Raw genomic sequence first — 22454 nt, 5'->3', positions numbered from 1 at the left:
ATGATACCACGAGTCGCGACTATCGATGCCGGGGTGAAGACGGAGGTGAGAGACGTCGCGATTCTTCTCGCGTCCCCTGTCGCGTTTTGGATGCCGAAGAGGAGTAGTTTCGCACGCCGACTAACGGCACGACGCGTGCACGAGCTGTCATTCAGGAAAGTGCAAGAGAGAGGTATAATGCTCGCCACTTAGATAAAGTTGCCTCGTGGCCAGACAGTCGGAAGGGTGTCTGGGATCTCGAGTGCTCTCCTCTTCGGCTGCATCGTGCGGATGCACCCTCGCGCGATTTGTTAAAAAAAAAAAAAAAAAAGAAGAAGAAAAATCCCGCGTTCTTCCGCGCACTTATGCATATGCATGCGCGAGTGCATCGCAGCACGGGGTAATCGCGATGTAAAAGAATCCGGCTACGAACGAAACTCGGACAATCATAGCGCGCGAACGTAATTGTGCGTTAACTCTTTGCCGCTGGAAGCCGCAACAATCTCGGCGAAACTGTTCCGCCAACGCGGTCGAAAGTTGGAATATCCCCGGCGAAATACGTTTTTCTATTAGCGCGGAAAAGCTTGTTAAGGATTTCGCTCGCTCGTTCTTTTGTTTAGGAGAGCCAGCTGGATGAATATTGTTCGCTTATTGCGGTGAAATAATTCGGAACAGCGGGAAATAAACGTCCACTAGCCGCGAAGGGCCACCGAATACACAATTATTTTAATTTATATCAAATCGAAAGCGCACGATTATACGTATATATCCTATAGGCTGTCGTGAATCTCTCATACGTGTACGTACGCGGTACGAGATATTTTATTGCAAAACCGGAAGCGAAACGCGAAAACGAATACTTGTGGCGGCGCGTATTTCATAGTGTATCCGCTCGTAAAACCCTTGGAAACTAATTTGAAAAGTGTTTCAGCCTTTTTCAATGTTCCAACTTTTACGCTCCTAGCTTAAATATGTAATAAAGGCACGTATGTACTTTCACTTTGGCGACCCTGCCCCCCGTAAATCTACAGCGATCGTTATGCACCGCCCATCGTCGAAAGTACATTATCCTTAAATAGAAAGGGGACCGCCGACTTCGATCCGTCGTACGGCTGTCTCAAGACCACATCATTGGTGGAACGACGTCGCGGGTACGCACTCGAGACGTCTCATTCTGAGGTTGAAAAGCGCCGGTGGGTTTTACCTCTGCGAGGGAAAATACGCGACGATTCCGCGGACCGCGCTGATCCCTATCGAGGGACGTAAGTACACAATCCCTTGCACTCCGCTTTCTGAAAAAAAAAAAAAGATAGTCAGAAGCTTTCATCGAGCCAATAAAAAGGGCGGAAGAAGGAGTATCCTTGATCTTAGAGATTCCAAACCGTGCCGTAAATTTGCCGGGTTAACCCTGAAGAGGGTGCGAAGCGTTCTTTCGAGGCGAGGCTCGCAAACACGCACGAGGGTGGGAAAGCTTGCCGCGAGCTTCGAAGGTGCGAAAATAGAAATTTTCAGATAAGGCCTCTCGCGGCCCTCAAAAGTACGTCAATGTCACCCGCGATATGAGGCGGGTGACGAGCGAGGGCGGGAGGGCACCGGCTGGAAATAGCGGCGGCAACAGGGAGAGCCTGGAATTTCGCAAAATTTAAGCCTGCCGACATCCATCACTGCGCGCGACAGTCCTCCCGTCGCTTCAACGTCAGCCCGCGTCGCTCTTTTTGGGTCTGCCGGAGCAGCGCGAGCCGGTACACGCGTGCATATGTGAAGCCGCAATAGCTGTAACACGACGTAAAATCCGTCGCTCGCCGGGCGAGGCGGAAAATCGTGGCACGATGCGACGACGGCAATGTCGTTCGATCTTAAGCGGTAAACGACCAGCAAACCCCGTTATCCTCCCATTAAATCGCATTACATTCGCGGTTATTATCTCTCGGTCTTTATTTGTTCCTTACCGGCGTTAAAACCAATCGATTCACTTTCGTTCTTCTTTTCCGTGTTATCCGATGAACAGTGGATTAAAAAAAAAAACATATTTTCTTCGACTATTTTAATGAACTAAAAGACGGCACGAGTGCATCGAGCACCGCGCTGCAAAAACAAAGCTTCGGAAAAGAGATACGTGCCGCTCGCTGTAAAGCCTATTAAGTTCCTTTACAAATATAGCTACTGCGGGCAGGTCGATTGCAACTGACAGTCAAATTACAAAAGCGCGTATTACATTTTACGCCGGCTTTCAACCTGATACGTACCGTCGGATTATACAGACGTAAATAATGAAAAACTGCAACATTCGCGGAAAAAATGTATTTTGCTGCACGCCACAGCCACGCGCTAAGCTCGTCGTTGAAAACAGTGTAGTTCGGTGCACTATCTAAATGTAAATTTTTTTTTACAAATTTCTCGCGTTTAACACGCGTCTCATATATTAATTTCGATCGCGACGATCTCGTCGCGAAAATTTATTGAGGAAATTCAAACTTGATAATTTATTTTCTCTCTTAACAGAGAGAGATAGAGAGATAAAAAAAAAAAAAAAAGGAAGATTACTCACTCGCGGATTTTAAATTCCGGGGAGCGTGACAAAGCGAGTGAAATGCTGCAAAACAAGCACGTGGAAATAACGCACGTGTGACATGAATCGTGCATCAAACTTATTCACTCCGTTGTTTCCGAAAACCTCATCAAGTAACTAAACTTTCGACGTCGGAATTATGGCAACTAACCTCACTAAATTCAAAATTCGCTAGTATATACTCCAATTTGGTGTAGAAATAGGAAAATTTGCATCTCAATGGCCCACTCGTCGGCGAGCGCGATTCCATCTGCCTCGTAAGAGAGAACAATATAATTTCGCGTTGTAATGCGGCAATAACGCAGCTGCGTAACACAATAGCGCACGGCAATCACTACTTAATTTAGCGTGTATGACAATTACTACTTAATTATCGTTTAAGCACGAGTTTGTGTCGACACGCGATTTCGCAATTCCGCGCCTCTCTCGCGACTTGCTATTCAGAGCCATTATTCACTCGCACTATTTCCAGCCTGTAATACCGATTTTGCAAATAATTATCGCCGTGATCGTCCAAATGTCCGATTATCGCGCAATTCGATATTATACCATAACGTATTAATATTGTAATACGCTTGTCGGCGCGTCGATTTCGCGTCACTATACAGAAACGGTTTGTTCGACCGGAAATCTCGATAGCTGAACCCGCCGCGAAGTAAAAACGAACGTCGTCGATACGAAATCAGTTCACTTTTATATCTCGATGCAGCATATAATATCCGCGATTTCATATCGCAAGAAGACAACGAAGTCGCTGGATAAAAGTTACGGGGATGGTTCTTCGAATGAAATATGCGCCTTTAAATTGGATCGGCGAAAGATTGATGAGTCCGCGAACGATTACCGCGTTGAAACGTGCGTATCTACCAGTCGCGGGAGCTCGATACAAAAGGAGCCTCGGAAGGAAACGGTCAAGAGTGATGGTACTTTCTCAAGGAACGAAGATGAATCTCGATGCAAATCAAATCGTGAAAGAAAAACACGCCGCGCGACACCCGAAGGAATTATCATAGATCTTAGGCGCGATGTCCACGACGCATCTCGGGATGGCATTAAAATCAGCGTAATTTCTATGCATGATCTGATATCGGAATTAAAATTTATCGAAACACCAAAGTACATATTTTCTTCTAACTGCGACAGAAAATAAATATCCAAAGATATTGTAACTTCATTAAAAGCTTCACGTAAATTATTTTTTTTTTCAGAAAACGTACGCGATATTTAATGTGAGATCTCAATTAAAAAAAAAACAAAATCACAAAGAAAATTGGCACATCTACGCTGACTCTAAAAATTCTTTGTGGTAAAAATTGTAATAAAATGAACAAAATTCAAGGATCAAAATGCAAATGTAAGAATTATTCGGAAGAATCAACGGGTGATACATCGCATGAGAACATAGCCGTTAACGCGTCGAGTAACTTAGAAACTATATTAAACGAAGGACGAGAGTTACATATACGGAATAATTCACAGTCGTTTTGTACATCCAGCGAGGTATTTGACTCGACAGGATGGTACCGTCGTGATAACGTACTGGTTAATATTGATGACGTACGATATCCAATATTAAACACAGAGCAAACGTGTGTTGACGCGAGGAAACATATCGCGAACTACTGCTGCTCGATTTTTAACAGCGAGCATCAGGAATATCACATTTGTGCTCGGGGGGATTACCATGTAGATAGTTCCGATTTCAATGCGGAGATGCAAACTGATTGGACGACCGGATAGTGCTTTCATCCTGAATATACCCGCGCGAACCGATGTCGATGTTTCTATGACTCGAATAAATGCGATCCGAATATAAATATGCAACGCGGCCGTTGTCCCCCGATGTCGCAGACGGCGGGTCCGACCGAGAATTCCGCCCTTTCGAAGGAACATCAAAGAAAGGAGGTCGGGGCTGCTCGCGCCGGACGAGCTCCGGATGGATATCGCGCCTGAATTCACAACGGAAGCCGATGAATATTCTCCGATGGGAGTCGAGTGGCGCGCGGACCGCGAACGGGAGGAGATAAAGTTCGGCGAGCGCAATCTGGAGGCGCGTGCCCTCGAGGGCGAGCTTATCCGTCGAATCTGGCGGAAACGTCGCCGATCGTCGCCGCTCACGCCTCGCGGACACGCCGGGACTCGAAATCGATGCGCGGCCTGGAAGGCACAGGTGGCAAACGACCCCGGCGGCTGAGAGAGTCGGCGATCGGTCATATAAATCAGATTTTCTGAAAAGCGCCGACACGCGGGACGTCCACGCGTGGACTGGGCGCCGTTGCTCGAACTGCGTTGTCGCGGAGCCGTCGCACTCCGACCGGAATCCCGGAGAAAAAGGCGAATCCGGCCGCGGAGTGGATTCAGAGTGGAAACGGGGCTCCATTGAAACTGACGCCCAACAATTGGATTACAAATGGGAGAGAAGAATCGCAACCGTAGACGTCGGTACACGCGCGAGGTTGGATTTCAAAGGAAAACGTGATTCCAGGTGAGAGTCGATTTGAATGAGATATGGCCGCGTGATAAAGGAACCGCGTTGCTTCTCTTCTCTTTCTCTCTCTCTCTCTTTCTCTCTCCGTATATTTCTCCTTTTCTCGTTGTTACCTAACGTCGACTATGTCCAACAGATATAAATCGAAAGAGGCGATTCGTGTCCAATTGCGCGAAAGCGTGGAGATAAGGAAGCGCAAGAGCCTGGAAATGGTCGAAGTAACGTGAGTCTCTTCCTGATTTTAGCGTTGCAGCATACATTTATTTCCGATAAGTGGGATTCTCCACTTTTTCTCATCTGCCTTACTTTAATTTTACTTTATATTTCAAAATTTTCTTAAACATTTTATTTTAATAACTTCATGTCTCTGCAATATTTTTTTTATTCTCTCTTTCTTTTCACGAAAAATAATATTTCGGGATTTTATTTAATCCGTCTTGCAAATTTGACTAATATGATGAAAATATTTTTTAAACTTTAATTGCAATTGTTTCTGTTATTTTGAATTTATTGCGTATACATCCCGAGTGGAAATTGATTCCCACAGTTACCTAATAATTACTAATAATTAGCTGGCCAATTCGTGGTTCATCTCGCGGCTGTCTAGCAATACTGTCTAGCACTAAGCTAGAATAATTATTATTAGTCAATAACGAGCTAGAAAAGCTAGATATCTAAACGTTTTTCGTCGCATACTAATCTACTGCACGTTCTAACCTGTCTCAACGCGCGCGCGACCGCCGCGGTAGTGTGAGTACGCCCGTATGTTAACATCTAGCCGGTAGGTGCTCGCGTTCCAAGATGGCAGTGGAGGACGCGCGGGCGGCGGACGGCGAGAGCCGGTTTGCTCGACGAATTCGGCAGTCAAGTGTTGCGTAAGATTATCAGCCGGCAGTTCTTCGCGTTCTAAGTTCGCAAGGTGGAGGACGCGCGGGCGGCGGGCGGCGAGAACCGGTTTGCTCGGCGAATTCGGCAGTCAAGTGTTGCGTAAGATTATCGGTCAGCTGTTCTTCGCTTTCCAAGTTCGCAAGGTGGAGGACGCGCGGACGGCGAGCGGCGAGGGTCGGTTTTCCCGGAGAATTCGGCAGTCGAGCGAGCGTTGCGTATGGTCAGCTCAAAACAGTAAACAGGTACGCGGCGAAAAAAAAGATATATATTTAGATACATGGTCCGCGCTGGACAGTGACTAGACGACCGATACTAGACAGATCTTGTTTCTTTTTTTTTTCAAACGACAACTTTATTTCGTGAACATTTCGCAGATCACAGCCGGGAAGTGACAATATAAACGATGACGGCGAACATCGGAAGGCGTGCGACTCTCTTTGGACGAATTTACAGGTGAGCAAAATTTGGTCGCAAGTGCACGACGCGTGCAAGAACGCCGTAAAGTTCGCCGTTGCGAGCATCGGTCGTGTTACGAAAGACGCACCTAAATCGGAACGTTCGCAAAGAAATCCCGTCGAAGTAGCCGACGAGCCGCTCGTGAAGAGCTCGTCCTCGTGCGCCGGTAAAATATGTGGTGAAACGTGTCGTAAAAATTTAATGCGCTCAAAGAACGAGAAAAAAAATGGATCCGCGTCAAGAGCGCACAATCGGGAACGTGGGAAAATATCGCGAGGATACGGAGGCACCGATGCGAAAAGGCTCGCGGACCATTTCACCTTCCCGTCGCAAAATACAAAAGCGCGCGTACCAAAAAGCCGAAAAAGAGGACGAAAAATACCGTGCGACTTACAACGGTAGGTTCGATTAGTTGCGATCAATCCGTTCTACCTGTTGCACTGACTGAGTCATCGAAACCTAAGATTTTATGTTTAATAAGTAGCGTTCACACGCTTCAACTTAGAAAATATTAGATAAATATGCAATATCTTTTTTGGCAAATAATGTTTTTTTTTTAATAACACCGATAACGTAACAATGAAATACCTATTTGCTATTTTTTTTTTTTTTTTGCAATCTTTCATTGCTTTCCAATTTTGTTGGGTTTTCGATGTTTCTATCTCTTTGTACGTACATCTCACCGAATACATGGACCATAAATATTGCACTGCAAAAAAAAAAAATGTATTTTTTATTTCGGCTAAATAAAAAACAAAAATGATAGAGAAATTCTATAGTTTGTTGAATAAATACAAATTTCTACTGATTTATGTCACGATGGAATATAAATTAACAAAGTCCATTTCATTGTAATGATAAATTTTCTCTTCGAAAATTTTCAAATTTATACACATTGAAGACAAAGGATGTTTAAATTCAAATTTTACATTAGCCTTTGCCCATGCGGGAATTTGCATTTAGATATAAATGCTCGTGCAATATTCGATAAAATATTCTCTTGTTTCCCGTATAAATAAATTTCTTGCCTTTGATAGAAGTAATAATTGCTCTTCTAGAATATTAACGCGACAGATATCGGGGATATCGCAGAATTTCCGCTGCGGAATAAAATTTACGGCGAAAATATACTTTCTCGGTTACGTTCGAGTGAATTCTCCACGCATCTCGAGAAACCAAGACTTCGTAGCCGAGGTGGTAGCGATAATCGAAGCTCTACGAGAGGCACTGTATATAGACAAACAGAAAACTGCGTTACGCATTAACGAAGAATCAAGATCCATTAGACGCCGAAATTCCATTTCCGCGAAATGCATAAGTTACGACGGAACTCGAAAGACAAGCGTACACTGCAATGATCGGAGCTTACAACACGCGGTATGTTACGAACTGTTCATAATTATTGATTACCAGGCGAATCGAGCGAGTGTACCAGACGTTTCGCGAGATAATCCCACTACACGAATTTCAATCGACAAACGTACTCTCTCCGGAAGGTAATATACGAGGGAGAACTTCCGCCACGCCCGAACAAACAAAATCATGCCAGGATGCAGAAACGTGTGAAAATATCATAGATACGATTCGCATAAAGGCTGAATGGAGCTTTATGTCGGCGATCGCAGATGTAACAGCATCCCTGACAGTAGCGAGTCCTACGGTTCCATTCATCGTCGAGCGAGCCGGATAAATCGATAGCTTCGACTTCCAAATGGCCAGCGTCGCCTGTGTCGGGAAAATCGCGCAAAACGGCAGTCCGAAACCGAGACGGTTTGCGCGACGGCAATGAATTTGTGGAGGAAACGATCGTCTATTGGTAATAAAACCGTCGTGCCCGTGCTTAAATGGAGCCGAAAGCGCATCGGAAAAAAGGAGCTATCAAGCGCGGCCGCTACCACTCACGATAACGGAGTGAAGATTACGCAAATAGAGTCGTCTGCTGTGCAAACCGCTCGAGAGGGCAATAAAAGGCGAGCCTACGTAAACCTTCAAATGCAAACACCTGACGCGATTGTCGCGGTGATTTTATCCGAGTTTCTTCTCAGCAGCGAGAAGAAAAAGGGGTTGACGAGTATAATGCTGCAATCGGAATCGGACCACGATAAGAGATGCGGAAACGCAAACGTCGTCGGATGACCTCACCTTCGTTAGATTCAGCACGTTTGGTTTTTTGAATGAATATTCTCATGTAATACCGCGAGTGTCTAACGCGCGAGGAAAATTTTATACGCGGTTCTTATTATTCGCCGCTTGGCCCAAGATTTTGGTGTCGTCCGTTTTGCCGACGAGAATCGACCGAAGAATTGAAAAGTGATAGCTAGACCTCGCTTTACGCGTAGCCAATTTTTTTATTATTAGTTTTATTAATTAATTTACAAGTCTACATTAATATTTTTCTTTTTATGTTACAGTTTTACGCCAGAACTTTACAACTCCGCTGAAGCTCATGCAGTTTGGTAAGTGGCATGATTTTTTTTTCCTGTAGTTTGTAATTAGGGTTTTTTAAAAAATAGCGCGTGCCTAACGCACGCATGATTTCTTCTAGTACTACAAAAAATCTCATTACGTTAATTTATATAAATTAATATCTGTAGAAATATGAATTTAACAATTTGAAGTTTGTAATTTTTTAAAATATAGACTAATCAAATTGTTTCGAGATATCGAAAAATTCGGAATTTCTGTTAATTAAATCTTAATCATGTTTATGTGTCTATTTTTGGTTATACCATATTATAAATTCAACGCATTTGCGCTTACATTAACATTCGAACGGGGATTTTAATTATTAATGACAATGAAGGCAAATAAGTTTATCATGGACCTCTTTTGAAAATTGGAAAATTCAAACAAAATTGTGTATTTATGAAATAATTTTCTTATGCAACATGTAGCATTATTGCAATTTAAACTATTCAATACTAGAATATTTAATTAAATATATTCAATATTAGCAATATTAATGCGGTGAAACTTTGTCCTACAATATTAATATTACATATATTAAATAAACATATTAAGCACAGCAAACATGATGAATAATGGAAACGAAATGGTCGATTCTGACACAAATTGTATCGTTAACTGCAATACTCCTGCAAACGCAAATAACGAGAGTTCACCGACGTCAAAAAACCCTAAGTATTATCACAAGATATTAAAATATTTTACATGCTTCACCGCGCAAGTAACACGGAGTAACAGAAAGAAATTTAATACGGGAAAGCAAAGTGCCGATACGTATAAACGCGAAGAAAAAATTGTCACGCGCGCCGTTTCATTATCGTCGATTGTGGGTAACGTAATTAAACCTGACGCGGAAGCTGTTGCTAACAATAAGATCGAGGAAGAAACGATCGATGCAGCCACCGCGCGATTTGGCGAGGTTTGTGATAAGGTAATGCAAAATCTTTCAGACGTAAGGCACTTTGCACCCTGCACATCTTATCGATATGCGGAATACGTGGCGGCAAGGTACGTGGATAACGCGATGCCAACGCATAGCTGCTGTCCGTTATGCGTTGGAACTCAATGCTCCACCGTGGATGGTGAATTCAGTTTGACGATAAGGCCTGACGCTTTTGCAAAAGCACGCAAACCGAAGCAGCACGCAGACTTTGCTCCCGAGGAAATTGAAAACGTCCCGGGCTCTTTGACGAAAAAAGCGCGTTTTGTTTCCGACGAGGAGAAGCCAGCTCTCACGTCAGTATTAATGTCGTCGACATTTGAGCCGGAAGAGGAAATATTCGAGACGAAACCGTTAATAATATCGATTATTCGCGCGGAAAAAAAAACTATTGCGGCTGCTGAGATGATCGCCGTGAGATCAGAAACGCTTAAGAATACGCAAGAACGCGACCACTTCGCATCGGATTTAATTAATTATTCGACGGATTTAGATGAATCGTTGAATATTCAAGTAGTTCCAGTACGTCGTTTAAAGGAGATGGAACGTACGCATTCTACATCGATTATGTACCCGGAAGACATTGATTTTCAAGATATTGCAGCTAATACCACTGATAAAGAAAAGAATGAAAAGGAAAAAGAATCAACGTTAAACGAACACGTTTTTGTTGCCGATCGGACAAATAATGCCACTATTGCTTCAACAATTATAAATCCTCTGCCAAAGCTGAAAAAAAATACTTGCGACTTTCCAGACTCATATAAGAAAAAAAACATTCAAACTGATGCTTTAAAAAGAGACGCTATTACCATTAAAAACAGGGCCATTGAATCTTCTATCAAAACGTTGCATACAAAAGAAAAATTCAAAGAAATAACCAAGAACGTTCTCCAAGAATCTACGTCGTATAAGAAGCCAAAATATCGGGCCAAATATCACATTGACGATTCAAATCCAGTGAAAGATGGAACGCCGAAAGAAATAAAAGCCAAAAAAGTACGCGTATCCGACGACTTCAACAAACCTTTAAAATGCCGTCACACGCGACTTAAAACGATAGGGTCTCCTAGATCTTTCGATTACTTCAAAAAACTAGCGATCGAAGAATCGCCAAGATATCTACAGCCACTAAAACGCTGCAAAGATTTAATACCTAAAATCTGTCTCGAAAGACTTCAATACTATAACGTTTCAAACATTCCGTGTTTTAGCTGGCAAAATAAAGCTACAAAAAATATTACTTTAAGTCATTACCATTGCCCGCAAGATTTCTGCAATCGCAAGTGCACCTGTTGGCGTCCATCAGTTGACGCTGCAATCATCGACTGCCGCGCTAAACGCAGTTTAACATTTGAAAATGTATTACCGGCCACCGCACGTTGTAAAAACGATGCAAAGTGTTGCCACTCGTATTTGAGTAACATTGACAACTTTCGAAGGGGGTGCTATCATTGGAATGACAGTCGTCCGGAAGGGAACGACAATCAACATTGTGGCAGGGATCGATCACATTACCGGACAAAGGAAAATTCGTATTTAACACATCCGTGGACGCCGACGCATTTGTTGCTGATATAATTGATAACGACAACGGCAACGAATTATACAATTAGCTCCGTTGAATAATTCAGTACCGGCCGTATCGAGGATGTAAAATTAACGCGCCGCATTTTCCTGCCTACGCATAATTTTTTATGAGATTTGTGACACGGAGCCCGGACGATGTCGCGAGCGGGGGAGGCCGAGCAAATTAAAATGGATAAATACGCGGCGTAATCTGTACGCGACCTGTGACGTACGTCAATCCTCATTATACCACGCACTACGTACTAATTTTAGTTATTAACCGGTATGCACGAATAGCCATGAAGTTTTGCGTCCTGTCCAACGCGCACGCATATTAATAATTAAAATTAATAATGCGCTAAATATAGTTGTGATGTATACGCATGCGACAGTCGGCGCATTGACGCCGGACAAGGTAATACTGTACGGTATTATATTATATTATATTAATGCGGACAGAATGATTATGTATAGCAGTTTGAATTACTCGTTTGTGATAATTATTTTATAATTATTCACTAATTACAAAGTAGTACGAGTCGGCATTTCGAGAGGCGACAAGGCTCAAGAGAAGTTGCGCGTCGCGAGAGAAGAGCGTTTATTACGGAAAAAAAAGAAAAATTGTCGAACGTGAAAAAAATCGAAACAGACCGAGCCCGCCTGATTGTTTTTTCATCTACTTGTTATGTACAACTTGGCTTTAAATATTCACGGGCAAGAAGAAGACGCAGACGCGCGAAACCGTTACCATTTTCGCAAGAAATGCCAAACATTGTCGAAAAGAGCTTGCGGGTAGCCGGAGAACTTTACATCAACGGGTCCCGGCGGGGACGTCGTCATATCCTTAAGCGGCCTCCGTGGTTGGCGATTGCGGCGGAAGGAATTTCGCAGAAGTTCGTTGCGAAGTTCCTTGGTAGCCCACGTGCCGGATGCAACGGCCGAAAATCTAGCTCGGAGAGCGTTATCTGCGCGGCCGTGGCTCCTTTCTATTCGCGTTCGATCGGGAAGGTACTTGTTAATTCATTCAAAATTTTTTTTTTAATATAAAACTAATTTAGAACAAAAAGAAAAAAATAAAAAATATCTAAACTTTTAAATAAGTAACTTTCTAAAAATTTGCAGAAATAAAAAAAAATATTCAATTTATTTGTCGATACTATTAATGTAATTTTATATGATTATTAATTTTTACGCTAGGTTTGTCGCAGATATAAATAAGATGATTCAAGATTATACATGTATCAAGCGCAATCTTTTTACTTCACGTACGTGAACTCGAGAACTTCATTGAAATTTATAGCAATTTATTCTACGTACTCTACGGATATAAAAGAATAAGAGTAGAGTCGAAACTACTCAAGGAGCAAGTGCATCATGAACCACACAAGCGTTGTTAGGACACGCTTGTCGTTGTCATAAACGGTTCACTCGTATAACGGGTAGCTTTATGTACCGGCAGGACTTAACATCGTCCTTGGTGGATGCATCAGGCGGGCGGCGTCGGAAGATTTACTATTCAACTTCGACATCGTACGGCACGAAACTTTACCCGCGCGGCGAGGGAAGTGCGATATCCTTCGACAGAACGATGCACCATCCGCCGCCTTTCACGCTAAGTGCCGCATTCGAGAACGCTGATGTCGACGACGGCACCGGGAGGTTGCCGGCGCGGAGTTGCTCTACGGACGGCGATAATGACAACGAGAAGGTGAGGAACTGGCGAAGCTGCAGCCGCCCGCTGAATTGCGAAGTAACAGCGAGGAAACTTGGTAACATCAGGCTTCGCGAAGACCATGAAGGCACACTTCCTCGATGGGAGATTCCCGGTCGACGTGGGTACGAAGGGTTCTATAATGCCGCCCCCGACGTCTCTATCCGCCGCCTTATCACGCTAAGTTGATTAAACACAGGCGACAACACGCGTTCTCCCCCTCTGGTCGCAACTCTCCGTTGTTGTTACTGTTGCGCCTTGTGTACCGTGCCTCGTCCACGGGCTCGCAGCCTCGGTCATGGCATCCACCTCTGGTCCGAACCCACCTCCGTGCAATCTGCCGCCGTGTAATCCGCCGGCGTGTAAACCACCCTCATGTAAACCGTCCCCTTGTAAATCACTGCCGTGTCCAGCAGGCTGTCCGCCACCGCCGTTGTACGACACGTCTCAGTGTTCAACGTCTTTGGACCGTCCAATTCCGACCAAGAACCAGCCTAGTATCCTGGCTCCGTGTCTAATAGTCCCGTGCCATTTGCGAGAAACACGCGTGACTCGCGATGAAAGACGAGACTGCATCAATGATGGCGAAAGGGCGGCTGCTCGTTAATTTGGTTAAAGTTGAACGCGAATTGTTATCGCGCGAAGAGAGAGAGAGAGAGAGAGATTTTCCTCGCAAGTGAGTTACACGATTTAACAAACTTATCCTTATAATACGCGATGCTTTACAGCTGTTATACCTTGGTTACGTTATAACTTTATTTTGGTTAAGTATTTATAATAATGTTATATCTGGCATTATACGTTTCTCTTCTCTTTATTTTATGTAATAATTTAAATTTTGCTAATGGTTAAATGTAAATGTTTAACCTACAGAAAGCTTTTTTTTTTTACAAAAGATGTCACGGGCAATTGTGTCGATCTATAGTTACACAAGTTCCGGCAGCGAAACGAGCTGTTTGCCAAGAAACAGCTATTTGGAATGCTGTGGCGTTGGAAATCCAAGCAACCCGAGGATGTTGCTAATGGTTCATCGCTTTAAAGATTCCGCGCTCGTTGCACAGAACTTAATAAATAAAACAATTTTCCCGATTTGCAATTAGCGAATTTGTAGTTTGTGAATGCGTGCCGGTTACCGATAAGGCAAAGTATTCGGATTTTGAGACCCGTTGGGCGCAAACAGCAATATATATATTTTGTTAATTTTAATACCAACAATTACCATAACTCAACGTAACAGAATTAATCTTTATTAAAGTCGAGTGGCTCCGCGTTAATAAAATATAATTAAATAAAAAAAAATTATAATAAATATACATATAATTTTCGTGTGACATACGAAACGCTCAGAATAAAATTATTAAATTGCTCGAGCAATCGGCGTTGGCCGAAATGCGTACTCGGGATTTCAAAGCTGTCGGCTCTCGAATTTCTTAAAGCCGCGCACCCTGATTTATCGAATAATCAGTTGTTGAGTCGGTTGAGGAAACACAGTATAAACCCCGACGAGATCCTCACTGAGCATCATCGGCAGCTTGCCTGCGAGAAAGAACTTGCGCGGATTCTACGTAATCTCGACGTCAGTTATCGGATTATGAAAAGGTAATATGCTTTACGAACGAGTTACTTTGTAAGTTAACGAACCTGTCGTTACCGTAGGGCTTTTTCTTTTCACGGTGAAAAATCCGCGACACAATTTCCCGTGGTCGATGCTTTAATTTACAACGGAAATCAACAATATCCTATTAATGTTTAATTAATATGTTCCAGGTAAAGATAATCTTCGCGGTTTTTCCGCGCCTCACTTGCAACCACCGGCGATCGTGTTTGAGCCACATCGTCAACGCTTTGCGACGGTCGAGGTGACAGAAGATCTTAGCGCGCCGATCAATCTCATACTCATGCAGATTGGTAAGTCGCATGATTTTTTTTTTTTTCGTAGTAATCGTTTTTAATCGGGTCTCTTGAATCGATAACACGTCGTCGACCATAGATTAATCAATTATAATAACGCGCACGAATTGGGACCTTTCGTAAAATAGAGCACGTGAAACATACGCATGGTTTGTTCTAGTTGTAATTAATTTTTTATTCAAGTAAGGCAAATTATATCATAACGAGGCGATACATAGAATTATCTGTACAGTTACAAAAAAAAATCTACTGTCGAACAGTTGTCGAACCTTGAAACAAAACGCATGTCAAAATTTAGAGCACCGCAGAAGTAATGCTCCGTACCGTCTCTTCTCTCTTGATTTCACATTTTATGTGGAAAATTTTCTTAGTATTTCCCTTAGAGATGCAGTCGTCATTTTCACTTGAGTCGTAGAAGCGAGTTGAAGTACGTTATAGAATAATAGTATTAATAAATCAGGCATGCCAAAGCGAATAAAGCCGAATAAAGCGAGAAAGGACTTATGAGGCACGGCAAGCGTCTCCTTTATTCGCGAATGCCTGAAAAGGAAGTTTCTTCAGAGTGGCATTAACGTAACGCAAAAAGATAATGGCTTGAATGCTTTTTGATAGTCGGAGAATGGTTTTGCGAGCGCGACTGCATTGCGAAATGAGAAGTAACAAGTTTGACGGGGCGGAGGTGGACGCGTGCGAGAAACCGGGGCGAGAAATCCGCCGTATAATTCCGTCGGTCCGCGTAGATAGAGAAACATTAAAGCCGCCGGTCGCGAGAATGACGTGCCGCACTAAACTTTTATTTACCGGCTATCCTCACGGCGCAGTCTAAAGTTGAAATAAGCAGCTGGTATCGCGAGCCCTCGGCGCCTTCGCGAGGACGCTATAGTGCGTCTTCATTGCCCGGCTCTCGGCCCGGTCCTTTCCTCTCGCAACCAAAGTTCGGAACTGCAGCTTATGCGCGTTATAACTTCGGTAGTTATAACTTGTAAATTACAAGGCCCGCGTAGTTACGACTTGTGCAAGGAGGCCGTAACTTCTAAATTTCGCGCAAATTTTACGGTCCGACACGACGCAATGCGGTGAAGCTTCTTAAACTCGCATCCATCAGCTGGCCGGAAAAAAAAAAAGAAAAACGAATTTCGAAAAAGGATTAATCCGACGACCGGATTCAGTTAGATTCGACATTCCCCGTCGGAAACAATTTAACCATCGCGCGCACTTGGTATTCCATTACGTCTTTATGAATCTTCCCTTTCTTCCTCGTAAACTCGCTCTCGCGTCTCATTAATTCCTTTCGAGTCTTGCGACGTCTCTCCAAAGGCGCGCTAAACAAATGAAATCTTCGCAGCGCACTCATGAGATCCACTCAGAGGAAAATAGCGGATGCCCTGCAGCCCCGTTGGAGAATTTTACCTTGGCTGGCATTAAACGAGGTTACATCTAACGTAAAGCATTTCCACGCTTGTACCGATCGATAATGCTCATCAAGCGCTTTTAGGTGTTTGTGGTAGAATTTTTGGCGTCGAGATCGATCACGATGGTAATTCAAATCCGACGGTCGCGATCCGTTCCTCGAGTATCCGCGTCTGTAAAAGACTTAGTCTCCCGGTTCAGGACAATGAATTTGCAGACCGCCAAAACCATTCAAGCGCCCGCAGCTATGGCAACTGGCAGGAAAGTCGACGAGAAAGAAATCCGCGAAGTGTCGTACAAGTATCACAAAAAACCTTTTGTTTCCACCAGATAACGAGCTACAAAAACGAAATATCTTTCGAATCTTTAATGACATTCTCTTAAGCAATTATTAAAAATTAATGTTACTACGTTAAATAATTATTTTGCAAAAATTATTTGATGATTTGATTGCACAAAGATATGTACAAACCAAAGCGGCGAAAAAAGGAGAAATAATTTTTGAAAAAATTTCGGATAGCCGATATATTTTCAACAATAAAACGGATCACTCTCTTTCCGCGGCGCGATCTGCAAGGCGAGAGTGCGATCTTTCGTTGCCCGTTCCTTTTCGCAGTGGGCAACCGAACGCCCTCGCCTCGAACTTCCATTAACCCCGTAATTTCGGTTTTCAGTGAACCGCAGACACTACTCGCGCACCCCGTTGTACCTCGATGGTTCACGGAGCACACACAAGCGCGTCCCACCTATCTACCTATCCAGCTTTCATCTAAGTGCACCGTTACGCTCGGCGCAAAAGTTGTGGCCGCTCGAAACACGAGATATCGCACAAAGCCCTTAGGTAGCCAGGTGGACGCCGACGTTTTCGGATGCAGCCTCGCGTAAAGTAGTGGTAAAAGAGTTGCGGAGACGTGAAAGTCGTGACCGACGTCCACTTCGTAGACTGAGAAACTTTAGCTCTGCCGAGACGCCCCGGGACGACCGTCTTTCGCCAATTGCGCCTCGGAAGAATTTCAACAGCAGTATTTCTCAATCGTTCGTATCACCCGTATAAATTGCAGCTTACGCCGAGACGAAAAAGGGAATCGGAATCCTTTTGGACTCGCCTCTGCGCCGGTTCGAAATAAGATCCCGACTTTTCTCGCGATTATTTCTGCGTGAACGACCGTTGCAGGGAAGCAAAAATTTCTAAACAGGATGCAATTTAATTGTTCATCACCTCGCATAGCTTTACCGTTTTACGTCCAGTCACGGCGCGTTTCATTTAATCGTCGCGAGCGTTAATTGTTACGAGCGTGCACCACTTTCGATGCGAGGAAAGAACACGATATTAAACGGTCTGAGGGTGGTAGTCGAGAGTGGGCTTCCCAATCGGATTTCGGTGGACGGTCGAACCATTCTCATTAATCCTTACGAAAGCCCCAATCTGTAAGAACAATGGTCATCCATCCCAGACAGTCTCATGGAGGACAAACAAATGTACGGGCAACCCGGGAATAACGGGCGACCCTTTGTACTTGGTAATTGAACGTCGTCGTCTTCCATCGAAGTTTTCGACGTCATCTCGACGAAGATTAGACGAATTTTATAACGCTCGCTATTGTTGTTCGCGAACGGCGCGTAATTTTCAATCCAGGCCGGGCTTTTGTCTGTCGCGTCGGCATATCGCACCTATCGTTTATGAAAAAAAAAACCTATTTACATTACGACCGCGACGCGAGCAATGAGCGCGGGCTTTGATATCGCGGACATAATATCGACTCGTTATCAATATCACGCGGCATAATTAATTAATAATTCTCCCGATATTACCGCGTAATAATGATTTAAAATGAGCGCGCACAATAGAATGCTTTAACAATCAGTGATGCGTCATTACGATTATAAACATATTAATGAAGCAAAGCGTTAACGCGGGATTACCGCTCGCGGCGCCGAGGGACGCGGAATGTAGTGCTCGATGCGTTGGTGCGGTTACGCAAACGCGATACACACAAGCGAGCGCGTATTTATAAAATAAATAATACTTTTTGATGCATACACACGCGTGTAGGCGAACTCGCGCCGTGTATGTAATCGCAAAAATCAATATTATTGCCACGGATTCGCGGGCCGTGCTTTACCTCCATCACCGGCGACGTCGCTGCGGCCGAAATCGTGCCGGTTCTTCCTCACCCGGCGTATAAATTCGTCAACCGATGACCGTTCCGCCCTTATCCGAAGATTTAGCTTCCTTCGAACGGACTGGCGGCGGTAATGGCGGTTCGCGAGATTTATTAGCGGATTCATGGGCGGGACGTTAATTCGAGGAAGAGCTCGAGAGCGGGGAATCGCCGGGCGAAATGGCGAGCGAGAAAGAAGAATGAGAAGACGGGAAACGCGGGTAACCCGGTGTAAAGCGGCGAGAAAGCCCGGGGAAAGCAGCGGAAGGATCGCCGAAGCAGCACGCATAAAGCGGACCGATGAGAGGCGGATTCGCGAACGTGCCTTTTTGCATAGCAACGCAAACGCTACCCTCTTTTTTTTTTTTTTTTTTCCTCCCCGGTTTTAATCCCCGCACCGGTTGTAATTTGATCCGCCTTTGTAACGACCACTGCCACCGCCCGCGCCGCATCCCGTGTGCATCCCGTTCGCTTCCGCTTTGCGCGACGGAAAAACGTCGCGCGCGCGGGCGGACGGCCCACCGTAAAGCGTAGGCAAAATAATGACGGTTAATGAAAATATAAAAGGGCTAACGCGCGGCCGGCGAAGCGCGTTCCGCCCTGTCGCGCCGAGCCGAAGTGGCGAAAAAGCAGAGAATAACGGAGCGGCGATTAATCGCCGCGTCTAATGCGCTTTGATCGATCCACTTTATCATTCCGCTCTCGCGTTTTCGTTCGAGATGCGTAAAAATGGCTACATCGTTGCGGTAGTTGCGGGCCATTTGCACCGTCGCTTTATCGATATCGAGGGCGACGATGCCTTCCGTTATCGCAGCGAAAAAATAAATTGGACCGTAAACGGCAAGAAATTTTTCAGGAGTCCCCGACGCGCCCCGTTTCCGACTATTCTCTCCATTTAATCCTCGATCTGCGCGCCTGCACGCCATCCCCTCGCGAGTCGGCAAGTCAATTCGATGAGACATTTCCACGGCGGCACTTTTTTTTTTTTTTCCCCGCGTATAAACGAGCTCCATCGTCAAATTTGCTTAGTGTATCAAGCGCCGCCACGTGCACGCCCGGCTGCTTGCCTACATTTTAAAAGCGCATACCCCGCGGAGATTTTTCAACTGTAAAAAACGACCGCGACGTGCGCTTTATAATCGCCAGGGTTACGTGCAAACGTTGCATCTCCCGGGCTTCATAATTAGGCGATAACTTATCAAGGAGACGCTCGCTTTGCTCCCCGTCGCCGGCAGCTAACCCCCGGCCGTCGCTGCGCCCCATCGACGGAAACGGAAAAGCGGACAAAAAGGCGAGCGTGCGGAGACGGCCACCGAAAGACAGCGAGAGCGCGGTTCATTTCCCGTCTGTCGCGCCCGGCAAATTTCACCCGGCAATTTCAACTTTTCCTTCCGGCCTTTCCACGGCGAAGAAACGGCGAGAGGGAACTCAATTACGCGAATTCGACCCGCGAATATTTTGTATGTGTTGAACTTAACGACTTCGCGCGCGATACTCGCAGATACGCCTTATCTCGTTACTTCGAAACTTGGCGCCATCGGCGAGAAGCTTATCGCCCTTTCTGCCGGCTTCTTTTTCCCCCTCGTCCCCTGTTTTCCGTCTCTTTTCTATGACGCGTATAATTATCGCGTCATCGCTCCCGCCACCCTCGTCGGTTCTCTCGACGTCGCTTCCAGCGAGCGATTTCTGATTTTATTGGCGAGTTGTGCAGGAGCCGCGAAGCGAAAGGAACCGGAGATTGTCGCGCAAATGAATTTGAAGTATTGCCGCTTCACATCGCTCTGCACCTGTCTCCGATGGATCGGCGCTCTTTCCAACTTTCCATTATCTTACCTTTCGCTCGAGCTTTTACTTGCGCTTTGCGCGCGGAACGGTTCCTCCAGGTACAATCTCTTTTCTCCACGCGATTCTTTTTTTTCGTTATATCTTTTTTGCAATTCGCATTCCTCTCTCTTTCTCTCTTTTTTTCCACTCTCTGAATGCATATCTTTTTCCGGAACGAACGAACCAACGAATAGTTGGATCAATGCGCCAAGCCTTGTCTTAAGTTCAGTGACCATATATTGTAAGTTCACTCGATACATCGATAATCAAAGAGAATCAAGAAACATAATAAAATTACTGATAGTAACATCATCTTTTATGAATGCCGAACGAGGAATTGTTATCTCGTGAAACGAAAAATAATTCACGTAGCACGGTTGTTTGAAATTACTCGAATGAAAATTTATCTAGCTAAAAAAAAGAAACGAAATCTGTCTAGTATCGGTCGTCTAGTCACCGTCCAGCGCGGACTGCGTATCTAAATGGATATCTAATAAAATCAATTTCCACATTTTAACGCTAATTACGGGGGATTCTTTTTCGCGTGGCGTGCTTTTTAAAAATAGCGAAACTAACGTGCAGTCACATTGGAGTTTTAATCAGGGCGTCCGAGCCGATTAATTTCCAGGCGCCGTCGAAAGAATTGCGTTGACCGTTTCCGCTTTTGCGAAACAGCTCGACTCGCGCTTCTCTCGCGTATCAAGAGCCCTTCCCAAGTTTCAGGCCAAGTACAATAATATTATCACTGAGTTAAGTCATCTCGCAGTAGTCGCAAAGAATTCCCATTAAAGGATTTCAAAGGATAAGGCCGCGAGGAGGAAGATTCCGCCCAGAACTTGAGTTAAATTATCGCGGAGTGTGTTTGTTCCATTTTCTACGCGAGCACCGCCGGGCTGAAAGGAGCGTAGCCTTTTGACCTGAATACCCGAGAAGCGACGTTTCAGCCGCATATAATGTCGCTAAATAAGGGCATTAAGCAGGTTATCCCATCGTCGTCGCGATTAAGCGCGCGACACGGCGCGATTTATAACGATTATCGGAAATTAAAATATATGTCGTCCCGTCTCACAGGAAATGTCGTTAGCCGCGCGAAGAAACGGGTCGTGAATGAAATACAAAACTGCATTTATAAGTTAATTCACCTTGCCCGCCGGAGACTTTTACCGTTCATTTTATTACCGCCGTTCGGCCGCAATAAAACTAATCACACTCTTTAATTATCGTAATCCCGGACATTATTCCACGCTGTTAAGCTCCGCACTAATCATCCGACGTGAAGCGATTCCGTTTATCCGCTATGAGCGGAAAACGTACGCTCCTCGCGGCGAATACCCGGCCGCTAGTGGACGATCCGAATCGATTATTTTTACGATCGTGACATACGTGGAAAGTGTAATTTCTTTTTTTTTTTTTTTTTAAATAAAAGCACGGGTTGTTAGAAAAATCATATTTTACGTGCGATAATATTTTCACTTGCCAAGAGACTCGTATTATTTACTGATATTTTTTAGTCGTCGTCGTTCGCCGGTACGTTTACTGGTATTCTATGGCCTTCAATTTCCTTCGTATCGGGGCCCGCGGCTATTCTGCAGTACCGTAAATCGCGAAACGCATCTAGTTGCCGGTGAGAGAACGGGAGAATGCAGAAGTGAGAGAGATGGAAAATTAAAGTTAAGGGCAAACAGGCTGCGAGCGAGAGAAAGCGAGGTCGGCCGGGTCCGAACCTCCCTTTTAAAACGCTCCCCGTGGTGAAATAAATTGGCGCCGGCGTGTTTACACGTTAGGGCGAAATTAAAATTCCTGAAGTGTTGCGAGGTAGCTCCCGGTAGAAAGAGGCGGAAGAGCAGCGCCGGTGAGCGGCTAGCCGCGAGAGGAAAGGGGACGGGGACAGAAAGAAAGGTGTATGAGCAGCAGCAGGAGAGGACGCCGGGGCCTCGACGGGGGCGGATGCCCGAAGGAGAAATGTGTTTAATTAATGACCGGACTAATTAAAAGCCCAAAGAAAAATACACTTGCGCAGAATCCAGGGTGGCGGGATAAGGGCCGCGCTAAAACACTCGTTCGGTGTTAATGCACAAAAG

General features: G+C 44.8%; 1 protein-coding gene and 1 pseudogene across 1 annotated transcript; both read left to right on the top strand.

The window, feature by feature from the left end:
- On the top strand, positions 1-6967 carry LOC139107752 (uncharacterized; annotated as a pseudogene).
- A 6397-nt stretch (positions 6968-13364) lies between these two features.
- On the top strand, positions 13365-17790 carry LOC139107751 (uncharacterized). Its single transcript, XM_070665570.1, is given in 7 exon segments — positions 13365-13563; positions 14374-14667; positions 14834-14974; positions 15138-15159; positions 16323-16407; positions 16473-16694; positions 16696-17790. Coding segments are annotated over 7 exon segments (1050 nt in total). The 3' UTR covers positions 16783-17790.
- Positions 17791-22454: the final 4664 nt, after the last annotated feature.

The sequence above is a fragment of the Cardiocondyla obscurior genome, linkage group LG13 (genome assembly GCF_019399895.1).
Source record: "Cardiocondyla obscurior isolate alpha-2009 linkage group LG13, Cobs3.1, whole genome shotgun sequence".
Classification (NCBI taxonomy): domain Eukaryota; kingdom Metazoa; phylum Arthropoda; class Insecta; order Hymenoptera; family Formicidae; genus Cardiocondyla; species Cardiocondyla obscurior.
The sequence above is the reverse complement of the archived record's forward strand: the minus strand, read 5'-3'. Positions and strand labels throughout refer to the sequence as shown.